The sequence below is a fragment of the Pogona vitticeps genome, chromosome 1, assembly GCF_051106095.1.
Source record: "Pogona vitticeps strain Pit_001003342236 chromosome 1, PviZW2.1, whole genome shotgun sequence".
Taxonomy (NCBI): domain Eukaryota; kingdom Metazoa; phylum Chordata; class Lepidosauria; order Squamata; family Agamidae; genus Pogona; species Pogona vitticeps.
In genome coordinates, this window is record NC_135783.1 from 120,768,776 (window position 1) to 120,783,570 (window position 14,795).

At 41.2% G+C, this 14,795-nt stretch overlaps 1 protein-coding gene across 9 annotated transcripts in view; it reads right to left on the reverse strand.

Annotated features, from left to right (window-relative positions):
- Positions 1 to 1,341: 1,341 nt before the first annotated feature.
- Positions 1,342 to 14,795, reverse strand: part of PHF3 (PHD finger protein 3) — a 60,347-nt gene continuing 46,893 nt past the window's right edge. For all 9 annotated transcript variants that reach the window (XM_020781825.3, XM_020781817.3, XM_073000158.2 and 6 more), the window contains 7 exons: positions 14,095 to 14,226; positions 12,942 to 13,077; positions 9,634 to 9,832; positions 7,436 to 7,583; positions 6,809 to 6,898; positions 5,412 to 5,607; positions 1,342 to 4,443 (listed from right to left, as the gene is read on the reverse strand). In XM_020781825.3, the coding sequence (XP_020637484.3) occupies positions 2,312 to 4,443; positions 5,412 to 5,607; positions 6,809 to 6,898; positions 7,436 to 7,583; positions 9,634 to 9,832; positions 12,942 to 13,077; positions 14,095 to 14,226 (3,033 nt within the window). In that variant the 3' untranslated portion in view covers positions 1,342 to 2,311. The remainder of the gene's footprint in view (positions 4,444 to 5,411; positions 5,608 to 6,808; positions 6,899 to 7,435; positions 7,584 to 9,633; positions 9,833 to 12,941; positions 13,078 to 14,094; positions 14,227 to 14,795) is intronic.

Genomic DNA, 14,795 nt, shown 5'->3' on the forward strand with positions numbered 1-14,795 from the left:
GCTTCCTCACTCCTCCCAGCGTTTAGAGAGTGGATTGGGAGACAGTCTTCGGACTGCCTGGTACTGCCTGGACTGTATTTTCCCTGCCTTCCCTTAACCTTTCTTGACCTAAGAAAAAAAGAAACAAAATATCCCCCTCTAGTGGTCGAAGGTGGAATAGCAGCTTCCCATTAGTTTCTATGGACGGAAAAGAGCAGATACGGATCAAATGGTTTTCAATGCATTCCTATGGGAAATGCAGATTTGACCTGAGAACTTTTTGACTTGAGAACCGCCTTCCAATACGGATTAAGTTCTCAAGTCAAGACCCCACTGTACTTTTTCTGTAAACAGTGCCATGATGTTCTTCACCAAAAAGCTCTACTTTTGTCCATAGCGTTCCTTTTCATTCAGATGGTTATGAATAGTAGCGCTGACACTGTTGTACCTTGTGTCTGCAGATCATCTTGAATTTGTTGGGAAGTTAATCTGGGTTCTGTATTCACCATTCGAACAATCCTTTGTTGTAATTTTTCAGTCATTTTGCTCCTCCATCCACGTCCAGGGAGGTTAGCTACAGTGCCATGGGCTGTAAAACTCTTGATGATATTGCACACTGTGGACACAGGAACATTAAGATCTCTGGAGATGGACTTGAGATTGTCAATGTTTTTCCACAATTTTTTTCTCTCAAATCCACATACAACTCTTTACACTTCATTCTTTTCTCCATGCTCAGTGTCACACACAACACAAAGGTTGAGTCACCTTTTTTCAATCTTAACCTGTTCCAAGTGTGATTACTATATTGACCACACCTCTTACTTGCAACAGGTGTGTCTAAATACAAATTAAAGGAGCATCACATGCTTGAAAAGCAATCATTCCTTACAATTTAGACAGGGTGCCAATAATTTTGGCCAGTGGATTTTTGGGTTTCTGTGTGGCATTGTATGAGATTTGACTTTTCTTCTCTGTTTGTGTTGTTCCAACACAAACAAATGAAATTAACGTGTGTACCAAAACATCTGCAACTGCAACAATTTTCTGAGAGAAGCGTGCATTTTCTGACATAATTGTAAGGGTGCCAATATTTTTGGCCATGACTGTATTTAACTATGATTTTAAAATATCCTAACAATTTATTTTAATCACATATTACTGGATGTAAGTTTCTTCTGATACCAAAGTGCAAAAAAATCATAGGCTATTCATAGGTAAGGCAATTTACTCAAGAAATTTCTTTATGCAGAATGCTCTCAAATTTACTGAATACTTCAAAACAGGATGTTAAACAGAATAGTGCAATTGTATCCAACAGAATCAGCAATATACTATGATTCGCCACAGAAAATCACAAAATTTTTACTGATCTATTTATTAAAAACCCTAGGATCATTAAAAATCACCAGTCATAAATTGTAAAGCCAAGCCACATTTATACATCTTCCTGTTACATTGTTTTAGTCTATTGCTTCACAACAAATCAAACAAAGGGCTGTGAGAAGGCTTTATCTTTTGTAGAATCAAAATATCCCTTAAAATATTTACATTTTACAATAAAAAGGATAGTAAAACACAATATCATGTACAAGCTTAGGTATTCAAGTTTTCAAAGCATGAGAAATGGTCTGAAAATTAATACAAATCATAGCATAAAGGCTAAAAGTGGAACAAAAAAAACCCACCCATTAGAATAAGTGTACCCATAAGCAGTAAGGTTTGGACCAAGTAGCCTTCTAATTTCTGCTCACAAATTGTTTCAGATGCATAGGAGCTATCCAAGGATCAATATCACTCTTTTTGTATGGTGTTTTTCTGTAAGCCTTTAGCACAGTTCAGCTTATGCCATATGTCACATTCCCATGTGGATTAGGAGTCTATTCATTAGGACAAAATAAAGTCAGTAGAAGAGTAAATGCTATAAACTCCATCTTTATAATTAGCTGGAGCATCTTCCAACAGAGAGCACGAATCATCAGAGGCTGCATATATCTCAAATGAAGCCAAATTTGACAAAGAACCTTTTATAGCATTGTAAAGTGTGCTGCTTATTGTAAATGAAAACTCAAAAAAGAATCTTGACTATACAAGTAACGCAAATTTTTGAACTATTCAGTTCTATGTGCAGGTCTACAAAACGTGAAAGAAAATGAGTAAATGGTAAATGGACTGGTACCAAACCAGACTTGTTCTTACAAAACACTAAACATTGAATATATGGCACAATTATACCCAAGCATATATTTTTTACAGAATTTTAGGACATATTTAAAATGGATTATTTCCTAGTCATCTAAAATCTTATCTCCTCCCTCACCCCCATCCCCTTTTACCTTTTGTTTTTCCCTCGGTCCTCATGGTCCCTGTCTTTGTGGTGTCTATCTCGATTCTTTTCATTATCTCGCTCTCTATGCCTCTCCCTACTTTTTTCTCGTTCTTTCTCCTTCTCATGACTACGATCTTCGCTTTTAGGAGCATCCTTCTTTTCAGGATTCCTACTCTCTCTCGAGAACTTGCCTTCAGAGTCCTTCTCACTATGTGAAAGTCGTGACCGCTCTTTGTCACGATAGCCTTCCTCCTTGCCTTTTCTCTCTCTCTCTTTATCTTGGTTCCTGTCTCTGTGCCTATTTCTTTCAGAATCTGGTTCCCAGTCATGCCTGCCCTTTTTTGAGTGATGGGATTCATTGTAAAATCTTTGTCTGTGCTGATCGCTTTTTCTCCTATTGAATGCCCTCTCTGTTTGGGGGGCTGGCCGACCCCAAGGGTCACTGTGGCGCCTTTGTGGTCTCCTACTATCTTTGTTTTGATAAAAGTGCTCTGGGCCTGTAAATCTTGACTGTTTGTGAGCTAGGGGTGGTGCTGGCGTAACCGGTCCAATAAAATGTGGGGGCTGACCTGACAGATGAAGCACAGGGGGCCAAGGCATCAAAGGGTTTTGAGCAAAGCCAAAGCCTGGAGGAGGAAGGAGCGGAGGTGGCATGTGAGATGGGAACCCAAATACAGGGTTGCTTTGGGGAGGAAAGTTAGGGCCAATAGCCCCTTGAAACTGAAAACCAGGTGGGTTAGTTTTAGTGTGCTGGAAACTGGGCTGTGGAGTCCTGATTGGTGAGAAGTTTCCACTTGAAACAGGACTGGATATTTTGGTACTGAATTCAGTATGGCAGGGATTTTCAGTCTCAAACTGAGATGAAGTGGCTGAAGGCAATAATCCTCTTCTAACAGAATGTACCGTCTCAATGCTTTGCAGCAGTGCTTCTTCCTGCAACTGATTTGCATCATCTAGCTCCATGGAGCATACACTATCTGCTTTAGAGACAACTGAATCCAGTGCGTTCTTGGATGCTTGGCCATCACTCTGATCTGAGTCTACGTCATTTCCTGAAGGCTGGTTACAATCTGCTTTCGTCTGCTCTGCTTCTAAAACATCCAGCTGTTGATTATTTTTTACTTCTTCATTTTTAATACTATCACCTTCATTTTCCAAAGCACTATTCTGTTGTCCTCGTCCAGCAGCCTGCCTTGGATCCCTTTTAATATTAATGAATGGTGGCGATTTTGAACTATTACTTGTCATCGTATCAACAGACAATACACCAGCGTTATTGCTCCCAACTCCTTTCTCCATGCTTGATGGGAGAGGACAATTTATGGTTCTTTTACCTTCCTGAGAAACATTATCTGGCTCACTCAATGTTGGGCTGTTTTCTGTAGTCTCTTTGGTTTCTTTGTTTTGTGACAAAAGAGTCAGCTTTGCTAAAAATGCTTCAGTAGAAACATCTGGTGGTTTCCCCTTAAGACTGAGGCTTGTGAAGTTTCCCGAAGAGCATGAAACATCTACTACTGATGTATCACTCACTATATTGTCTATGGAATCTTCAGAATTGTTCTTCTTATCTTTTGTTTCTTCAGTTTCAGCAGTTATTCCAGGAATGTCCATTTTTCTTTCTTGCGTAGTCGTATGGTTATCTGATAAAAGTAGATCCTCACTAGCAATCTGGTCTACTGCAGGTTGGGTATGTTCAGGCATCTCCCCTGTAGTATCCAAAAGGCTCTGAAGGATGTCATCTACTGGTAACGGCTTACTTGCAAGCTCGAGAGCAGATGATTGATTTTCCCACCCAACTAAAACTCCAGGAAGGAACCGAAGAGGCTTTGGTGGTTCAAGCTTGATGCTCTCAGTAACAGGGTCACTTGCTGTTACCTCTTCAGTACTACTCTGTTGTGACCTGATCCTTTGTTTGTGCAACACAGCTGTGAAAGAATTAAAGAAGTCATTTTCTTCTTCCTCTTTTTCTACTGTATCTGAATGCACAACCTCAGATTTGATTGGTTTGCTTTTCTTTTCTGGAGTCACAATTTCATGACCTTCTTCAACGTGACCAACAGCAGCACTGATCTGTCTTTTAAGCTTCTGGCGAATGATCAACCCCAACAACAAGTTGGGTCGGTGCACTTCAATTCCTGTATTTTAAAAAAAAATCATAACAATAATTAACAAAAACATTGTGTCATTCCAGGGAAAAGCTGTTTCAATCAAAAAGTTGACCTATGTGTCTGCCATCTTGAAAACCTTTAAGTCAGGCTTGTCCAACCTGCGGCCCGAGGGCCGCATGCGGCCCAGGTCGGCTCATAATGCGGCCCAGTGCAATTTTTTTATTTTTAAAGAAATTCCAAAGTTTCAAGTTACACTGCCGGCACTTGCAGCCGGAATGCGGCCAGGGCATGTCACAACAGTAGAGGGGGGGAGAGGGAAGGAAGGAGTGGGAGGGGAGGGGACAGGGGGCCTGCATGGCTGCATTGCGCCATCCCCGTCAATAGGTGGACCCCCTCCCGGCCCCATAAAGCCACTGGAGTCAAAGCTGGCAGCCTCTGCTGTCTGAGATCGCAGCTGCCGGTAACCGCGCTTGGAGCGGGGCTGCGGAGGATGGCTAGGGCTGCCCCCCCATGCGGCCCAAACCAAATTTATGTGCGGCCCAAACCAAATTTTCATCTTCTAATGTGGCCCAGGGAAGGTGAAAGGTTGGACACCCCTGCTTTAAGTGGTTCACAAATGTCACTAACTGCACCAGAAGCACTAATCAAATTGCCCCTTATGTGTCTTCTAAGAATTGTTAATGTACAAGTGAAATTCATACCCTGCAACATAATTAGTATTTGCTAAATCAAGAGTGTTACCTTGAGTCATTAACTAAAAGGAAGTAGCAACGCAAGCTGAGTGTGGGTGGGTGCGTCTACAAGGCAATGCTTTGTACTTAGGGAGGCTCATTTAGTTGGGTGTTTCGAAGAATATTCTCCAAAAAGCTTCAAGGTATCTAACGTTTAGATCATTAAAACATATCTCAGCAGTTTAAAATGTTAAAAACAAGTTATCTGTCACAAAGAACTCCTGGGTCCCCAAAACAGGTTTTCATATAATATTTGTTACCTACCAGGACCATCAAAAGGCACCAATTGATGTGGAATTTTATCAGAGGCACCTAATGGGATAATATATAAATCCTTGATTTGCTTCATGTTATTAGCTGCTACACCGTAACGTTTCCTGCTGCTGAAGTATGCAAATAGCAGGGCATATGAAATCTGATCTTCTTCTGTCACAGGGGTAAAACGAACCACACAGATTTCCTATTGAGAAAAAAGGAAATATTTATTTACCATTTGTAAATACTTCCTTAAACCCCAAATTTGGTAATGAAGGAAGAAAAAGAGATTTCCAGGCAACCATCAAGAACTTAGGGTAGCTCAGCAGATTTAACTATCTGGGAACCAGAGGTTGGGAGTTCGCTTCTTCACTGTACTTCCTTGATAAGGGCTGGACTTGGTGATCCATAGGGTCCCTTCCAGCTCTGCAGTTCTAAGATTATTACTATCTCTATTTTCTTAGATATATGCTAGAGGTTCTTTCTGGTCCCAATAAACCCAAAGATTCAATCTCAGTGTGTGCACCTAGAGTTAAAGCAGCAATGCTCAGACAGCCTAGAAACTGCCTGCAATTCAGACAGCTGCTTTTCTCTATGTAGAGAGAAGTCTGAACTGTGCAGATTTCAACTCCTGGTATGTTTCAGAAGAGGACAGTCTTAGCTATCACAGAGCAGCCTGAAGGACTAGAAACATCTCCACCACTTTGGTCACTGCTGTTAAAAGCAAGACCAGATGGTCAGTCCAGCAAACCATTCATGGAAATGAAGCAATCTCAAATAACGGTCATGATAGCCTGCTCAGCTATTTTCACCAGTTATTCACACTATAACCTGGAGATCTGCAACTTTAAAAAAACAACCAAAAAATAGCACATTTGCATATAAACAACAATATAAAATCAAGCCCAAATCATGTGCTCTGAAAAGGTGGAATAACACTAATGGAAAGTCTTGTGTTTTGTTTTGAAGGAAAGCATAATTTAAGCTGCCCACTCCAGGGCAAAAGCATAGCTTAAGCTGCAACACTGCAGTATTAAGAAATGTTCTTCAAAGATCACCTGTTCATCGTTTCTGTTTCGTTTCACACTACGTGTCTCACTCCTTCCCTACAGCATGTGAACTGTCCACTGTGGATCTTTCTAGTCTTCACATTTATGGGCATTGTGTAATATCCACCTACTTCCTTATCACCAAAGAGAGATCAATTCCATTAGCCTTGTCATGGGCAAAAGACTCAATTGCTTCTGCATCCTGTACGATGCTCAACACAGTTGTGGCAAACTTATGTCAAATCACAAGAACAACAGTGTGAATTCTACACCTTTAACAGTCAAGAAACATTTATGTGTCAGTATAAGAAATATCTATCTACCCATATTATGCTTGAAGAACACATTTGTCTTTACCTTTGTCCCTGTGGCTTTGATTTTGTCAACATATTCCCAAACAGTCTGAGGTGATATTCTACCACCTACTTGGATACTATCTGGCAAATCCTGTGGGGGAGGGGAGAAATTTTATGTTTATCTCTATTGAAAAGTAATTGATCTTAAAATGAGCAATATATGTTAATATCTTAAAGCAGTTAAACAGAGACACTGTTATGAACTTTTGTTTTTACAATTAAACTAGCATAATCCATATAAGTGATATGATTTATAAAAAGGCACAGTGCTTCAAAACAAGCTGAGGAGAAACAAAATTTCCACTACTAATAAAGCATAATATTTTACTAAATGATACCATTGAGCCAATGACCAGAAAAGACTGCAAAAAAAAATGCAGGCAGTACCGGACTGAAACTAGAATTTAAATACCAGATACATGTACTGGTGCCCCATCTAAAATGTAAGGTCACGCCTGCAGGTAGACTGCATACCAAGGATAGAAGCATGTATTGAACTGTTATAATCCAAATCTTCCCTGGAAGAGAATAAATGCCTCTTGGTGGTTTTACATAACCACATCCAACATTTCATTGATCTTGGTAGAAAGAAAACTCAGATATATCTGAATACTAACAAGGAAGTTACCTCTGTTAACGTGTCAAATGAGCCAGAAATTGGGTAAGCCTTGATAACAAACTTTGCAACAGACGGCATGTTGATGAAGCCTTTCCAAATGAAGCTCAGACGTGCCAGAAAGAGTGTTTCACTTTCAACAGTGCCAGGTGTTTCTGATCTGAATAACGAGAGTATAAAAACATTATTACAAACCACTGCTTCTATGAGAGGAGAAGTAGGAAAAACAGAGCAGGTTCTAGCACCACAATCTTAGAATAAGTTTATGCAAAATTAGTAGGCAAGTGTAAGCTGCTTGGTTAAAGCTACAGAGGTGGCCGGTTGAGTATATCCTGTGGGACAAATGCTGCATGCAGTATTTGCATGGAGACAGACTCTCCTTGGTGTACCCACACAAGCACAGTAAGAATGTTGTGTCTCAACCCCCTGAATCTCCTGGGATCTTCCAAATAAAATGTCAATGCCTAGCAAACATCCCGTTTATGCAATTTGGAGAAGAGAACACAAACAGTTAAGGGAAGGCGACTGGGAAGATATTGGTTGGTGAAAGAAAAGGAAAGGGAGCATCACTTCTGGAAGGAAGCGTCTTAGGATCCTTTTGTTCTAATGTATAAATGAGAATGATGAGCCGTATATAGGAAGTATCCCAGAAAAAGGCAACTTTCCAAGGTAAAGAGACCACACATTTAATAGTTTAAAGGGCAGTTTTGTTAGTTGCGGCAAAAAGAACAGAAATCCACATGATGCATGTTGACAGAGTGAAAGGTGGATAGTGGTTGATAAACCTTAGGAGCCACTTAGCCATATTTTGGGAAAACGGAAAACAAATTACTAACTGGATAACCATGGGCTGAAATAGTGCCACATGAACTTTGACGGGTTCATAAAGTCAATGAAACAAAAACTCTTTGCTCTTTAAGGATAGCAAAATCTAAGACAGTGGGCAAAAGGCAGGTATTTGCATCACTCTGAAACCATTAGGGGATCCCATATCCTTCACATTAGACCAAGAGCTAACACTGATCAGCCCTAGTTCTGCTGGATTTCAACAAAATTGCTGCATCACTGAGGTCACATCTGCCATTTAATGGGATAGGTCTAATCTTTAATGCCACATTCCATCCAGGATGCTCTTGAGGTCACACAACTGCTTTTCTGAGATGCCACAACTGGAGTTAAACTCTTTCAGTCCTAGAAAATTAAGATTCATTCTTAATTTAGTAACAAAGGGGGGAAAACAGCAACAATTTGTCATGTGAAGCAAAGCTAAGGTTTGTTTTAGCAAATACATAAAAGACTGAAGTATCCGCAATGGCTAAACAGAAGGGGGTGTGTCTGGCATGGGGGCTTTTTCCCTTCAGACAGCAGACTCCTATGATCCACTACAAATTGCTTTTTAAAATGTTTTCAGGTTCAAAGTGTTGAGCCACACAGCATTGTCCAAGAAACAAATGTTCAGTGGCTTCATTTCAGAACTTACTGCAGTTTAAATCTGTGGCTCTCAAGGTCTTAACATTTGCTCTTCTCAAAGAACCAGAGGGCCATCATGGTGAAAACAAAAAGCCCAATTTTCTTAAGAAGGGTATTTTTACATTCACAGGCATGATGTTATATTTGCAGTAAGATTGAAAGAGAGTGACTTCTCCAGAGATGTTATAGAAACCTAGACTATCCCTCGGGTCCCACCAGCATCATGTACAAGTGGAATGCAGTAACACTTGATTACTCTAATGCTGCAGCACCAGCCATCATATAAAATAAAAAGTGTATTTTGCACATCACATGTGCTTTTTCAAATACCAAACACACACTGCAGCAATGACTAGAAACATGAATTTTAATGGTGCATCTATAGGTGGTGTTCCTCAAAAGCAGAAACTGTAACTGCTTTGTAGGAGTGAGGAGCAGCACACCTGCAAATGAAATATAGATTCTGCCTCTCTGAGACATTATTAAATGAGATTTCATATATTACAGTCATACATTCAACTAGCTCTGGAAACTTGAGTGTTCTCAATTTTCCCTTCTGTTTGAAACATTTCAGTACCTATCCTTATGGGTTGAAACTTCCTTCCAAGGCAGCATAGCAATATATTTCAAACTACGTGATTGCATAAGTGATTTCAATTTATTCATGCATTTAGGGCAAAATAGTAGCAAAGGAAGAAGAGTGATAATTCGTGCATCTAGGAGCAATCACACAAGATTACCTAGAGCTTGAAGTGGAGGTAAGTGCTGTATTTGGCAATTCCATATCTTCCTCTAATAATTCTGAAGCCAACATAGTTGTTGTTGAGGAAAGTGCATCTGCTATGCTCTCAGCTTCGTTATCTGAGGGTTTACGAGCAACCCCAACTGACACTTTCACATTCTTTCCAGAAAGGTCATCACTGGGTGGTGCCATTCGACCTTAAAAAGGCAAAGTAAAAAAACAAGATTAATTTAAGAAAAGAAGAAGGCCAAAGACATCAAAAAAAGCCCTGTTCATAACATCAAGTGACAAGCTACAGTATAACAATTAAAAACCCCTACGAGTTGAAATAAAGAATAGGAACTCTGTGCATTTCTATGATTTGAAGCAAACAGCTCAACTACAGTATTTTAAAATCATTATTAAGCAAAATAAAGAGGAACTTTCCACAGGAACAAAATGCCCTGGTTTGGATGCAACATTAAGCTATAACTTATCATTCTGGGAGCAAGCCACAACAAGCCACGGCTTTGCTCACCCCTAAAACTAAAGCCAAACACAGCTTGAGTTATGATCCAGCTTGGGACATAATCCAACTCAGGACAAACTGTGATTTGGTGAAATAAATCAATTTTGAACCATCATTTACAGAAGCTGCCTTGTTCCAAGTACAATAGCTAGGATGAAAAACAGTCTATCCTACTTTGGAAGATGAACTTGTTTTAAACTGGAAGCAAACGAGCAGAGTGCAGAACCCCCATGGTTGTGGTAATACTAAACTAATCTAAGACAAACTAATAAAAAACAGAGAAAAGAGAACCAATGGCTGGCAAGAATATCCAGTTTTGGAGGGCCTTGATAGTAAGCCATTACAGTATTTATGGCTGCTAACGATCCCTCCCTTTCAAAAACTTGAAACTGGAGAAGAGGCCAGATCTCATCTCTTACTGTTTTGTGCTCTAGAGCAGTGCTTCCCAACCTGGGTCTCCAGACGTTCTTAGACTTCAACTCCTAGAAATTCTGGCCAGCACAGCTAGTGGTGGAGGCTTCTGGGAGTTTTAGTCCAAGGGACCCAAGGTTGGGAACCATTACTCTAGACGCATTCACTGGCCCTATTTAAGCATTCGTATCTGAGATTAGTATTATTTACTGATTTATCACTTTAATTTACCGTATATTTTGCTCTTTAAGATGCACTTTTTTCCTCCAAAAAAAAGTGTGGGGGGAGTGTATGCGTCTTATGGAGTGAATACAGCTTTTTAAAGAGTGCAATTTAAATTCTAACTGTAGGTAATGAAAGAGGCTGCTTTTTGGTAGCTCTTTTGCCCAACAGCTAGGAAAAAGCTGCGGAGGAAGGCCAGGTAAGCTCCCGGAGGTCTACGTGGGTGGTGGCGGCGAATTCGGCCTGCTAGGCCTGCGCGGGGTGGGGTGGAAGACGGCTAGGAAGGGAAGGTGGTGATTTTGGCCTGCTATGCCCCGGGGGGGTGGAAGACGGCTGGGAAGAGAAGGGAAGGTGGTGATTTCGGCCTGCTAGGCCCCGGGGGGTGGGTGGAGGATGGCTGGGAAGGGAAGGGAAGGTGGTGATTTTAGCCTGCTAGGCCCCGTGGTGGCACTGCAGGTTAAACCGCGGAAGCCTTTGTGCTGTAAGGTCTGTAGATCCTCAGCTGTAAGATCGAATCCACGTGAGTGCCCGTTGCTTGTCCCAGCTCCCGCCAACCTAGCAGTTCGAAAGCATGCAAATGCGAGTAAATAAATAGGGGCCATCTAGGTGGGAAGGTAACAGCGTTCCGTGCCTAAGTTGCACTGGCCATGTGACCACGGAAGATTGTTTTCGGACAAACGCTGGCTCTACGGCTTGGAAACGGCGATGAGCACCTCCCCCTGGAGTCGAACACAACTGGACAAAAACTGTCAAGGGGAACCTTTACCTTTACCTTAGACCCCGGGAGGGGGTGGAAGACGGAAGGGAAGGTGGTGGTTTTGATCCTTCCCAGATGTTTTCCACCCCACCCCCGTGGGTCTAGCAGGCCGAAACCACCACCTTCTCTTCCCAGACCCTTCCCAGCCGTCTTCCACCACCACCACCCCGCGGGCCCAGCAGGCCGAAATCGCCAGAATATTTTTTTTTCCTTTTTTGCTCCCCTAAAAAGTAGGTGCGTCTTATAGAGAGCTACTTCTTATGGAGCGAAAAATACTGTTATATACCGCTCCCATTAGTGCTGCAGCACTAGTCTGAGTGGTTCACATTAAAATACACATAATAAATTAATATAATAAAAGCCATATAATGATCTAACCACATGAAGACAGAAGACTCCAGAGCAATGATGAAACTAAGCAAAAATAAATTGTGAAAATGAAAATAAAAGTAACAGTAAATGGACAGAGATGTAAGATCACCTCAACTCAACTAGGGTCAGAATGAAAAGCCTCCTTGAAGAGTCATGTTTTCAATAGCCTCTTGAATGTCAACATGGACGGGGTCAGGCGAAGCTCCTCTGGGATCTGGTTCCACAAAGATGGGGCCACTATGAAGAAAGCCCTACCTCTCATAGAAGATTTATCAACCTCCCTCGGGGTGGCTACCCAGAGGAGCCTCATCTGCAATGACCGGGTAGGGTGTGCAGTTGACATTGGGGAGAGACATTCTGACAAGTAACGTGGGTCCAAACCATGGAAAGATAAGTAAACAGACACCAAGTAGTAAGTCAGAAGCCAAAAACACCAGTTAAGCATGAAGGGTCTCCATAAGAACCTTGGAAAATCAGGAGTCTGGCTCACATGGAAATATCCATGCTTACACTTTATTTCAGAGTTATCATGCAAGCCAAGCAACAATGGACAGGATGGGACAAGAACACTCTCACCTTCACATGTTTGTGTTTCTCAGATTAGAATGCGAGAACAGGGTTAGCATGTCCATGACTTAAACTGTCTCTCAAGACATGAGAGAGAATGGAAATCCTGTTGCCAACTTCAAGCTGTGCTTTGGAGACTGTAAAAAGCATGTGGAGCAAAGTGCTATACTTGTTCAGGTGTCTGTCTGGAAGAACGGGAAGCCCCAGGTTCAGACTCTGAGCCATAAAAATCACTGGAAATACTGGTACTAGTCATTCTCTCTCAAAGCAACTTATCTCACAGGACTGTGAGGATACAAAGGTGGGAGAGGAGATATTGTTTTACAGTTCATCCTGTCCCTCTTCAATCACTGAAATAGATGTTATCTTAATCAAGATATGTTCCACATACCATATTGCCATGTTATGTATAAAGGATAAGGCAAATTAACAGCAAACACTGATTTTTAGGCATAGACCTTAGTATTACCTGTGCAAATTTTACAATTAAGATCAAAGAGATGGTGCTTATGTTGGCTTGTTGTATCGGGTGTGGCAGACGCATCAACTTCTTTATCCTTTTCAGCCTCCTCCATTTTCTCCACGGTCTTAAGTGGAGGAGGTTCCTGCACATCAGAAGATGGGCAATTTGTTATACAACTACAGTTTTGTGTTTTGTGTGCACACACAAAAAGATAACAGATATTGCTAACACAATGGCAAGCAATTCACACAAGTAGAACAATACCAACTGAGATGGGGGTAGGATAAGAAGGGTTGCTTATCGTTTCCAACACCATGGTGGCTCTCACAAGCCAGGGCAGGGAGCAGAAGAGGTGGGCTTATCTTATCTTTTTGAAACCATAATCAGTTCTGCTTCACCCATCCCAGAAGCCATCACCACTAGCTGCACTGCCGGGGGTTTCTGGGAGTTGCAGTCCGAGAACAACTGGGTTACCCAAGGTTGGGCACCACTGTTCTATTGGAATACCAGCAGGTAACAGAATTGATATGTCTTCTTGCTCAGCAGAGGGGTTGGCTTTTCCCATCCCAGCTCTGACCAACAGATCTGGGGGTCAGGATTGTCCTTTTGACATGATGGATATTATGAGGAACACATTTCAAGGAGGGGGTGAATCGTGAATGTACAGAGATTTATCCAATTAGCAGACCAGCTCTCATTTCAGAAAATAATTTTAACCTAAGCACACTAGATGTCTTTAATGAAATTAACTGGTACTCATTGCCAGTGTAAGAAAAGTGTACCTTCTCAACTGCCCTGAAGATCACTGAACTGGCTCACATGGAAATATCCAGTGCACCTATATGCACTGGCCTCCAGTGGCTGCCCTTCCCATGTCTGGTCACACACGGATTATAAAAAGGGGTGAGCATAGTCTGTTGTGTGTCCAGTCATGTAGAAGACACCGCATCAGAGAAATGACTCTGGATGAATGCCTTTGTGCACAGGTACTGTATTTTCCCAATAGTATTTTGGTTTTTGTTATCCTGCTTAAAACCTCTAATCAAACAGGAAGGGCTTTTCTGTTTTTAAATCAGTAATACAATGATTTTGTTTCATACATATATATCATGTTATCTCACATTAATAACATCACATTAAAAACAAAGGAAAGACTAACCTGAATTTCCATAGCTACTTCTTGCTCTTTGACTGGAGCCTCACTCTCGATTTCTATTTCTCCCTTATGTGTAATTTTTGTGATTGGCCTTCTTTCGACTTCTCTTTGCTCTTTTTCAATCATTTCAATTGTCTGTCAAGAGACAAGAAAGAAATTTATAGCTATGCAGGGAGTTACCAGAGAAGGGAACAAGGTTCTTTTTTCTACATCAAGCATTTAGTATGACGAAAAGGTAGATGATGCAGAATGAACAATACGTGACAGAGGTAAAGACACTATGACTGTTTTGCAGATAGAGAAGCACTGGTCAGATCACGATACAATGCCAAACTACAGTTCAGTGACATGAGAACAAACTTGAGATTATCTATTCCCTCTCCTCCTCCAGCACAGTGAAAGAAGAAAACTGGAAGTTCTTGGCTCCATTTTCAATTAAACATAGCATTATATATAAACCCTAAGTGGGGCTTAATATTCTATATGGCATATACAGATAGGCAGGTTTTTCCAATAAACTTGAGCTGAGGATACTATGACTCGCCCCATGCTGCTGAATGACAGATCTCACTGTAAATAATGACCGGTAACTCTGGCCAGGACTGATGGGAGCTGAAGGCGAACATCTGGCACACCAAAGCTTTGCACTTCTATAATTAACCTACAGTATAAACTAATCAGGTTTTCAGACCAGAGGCAGACAG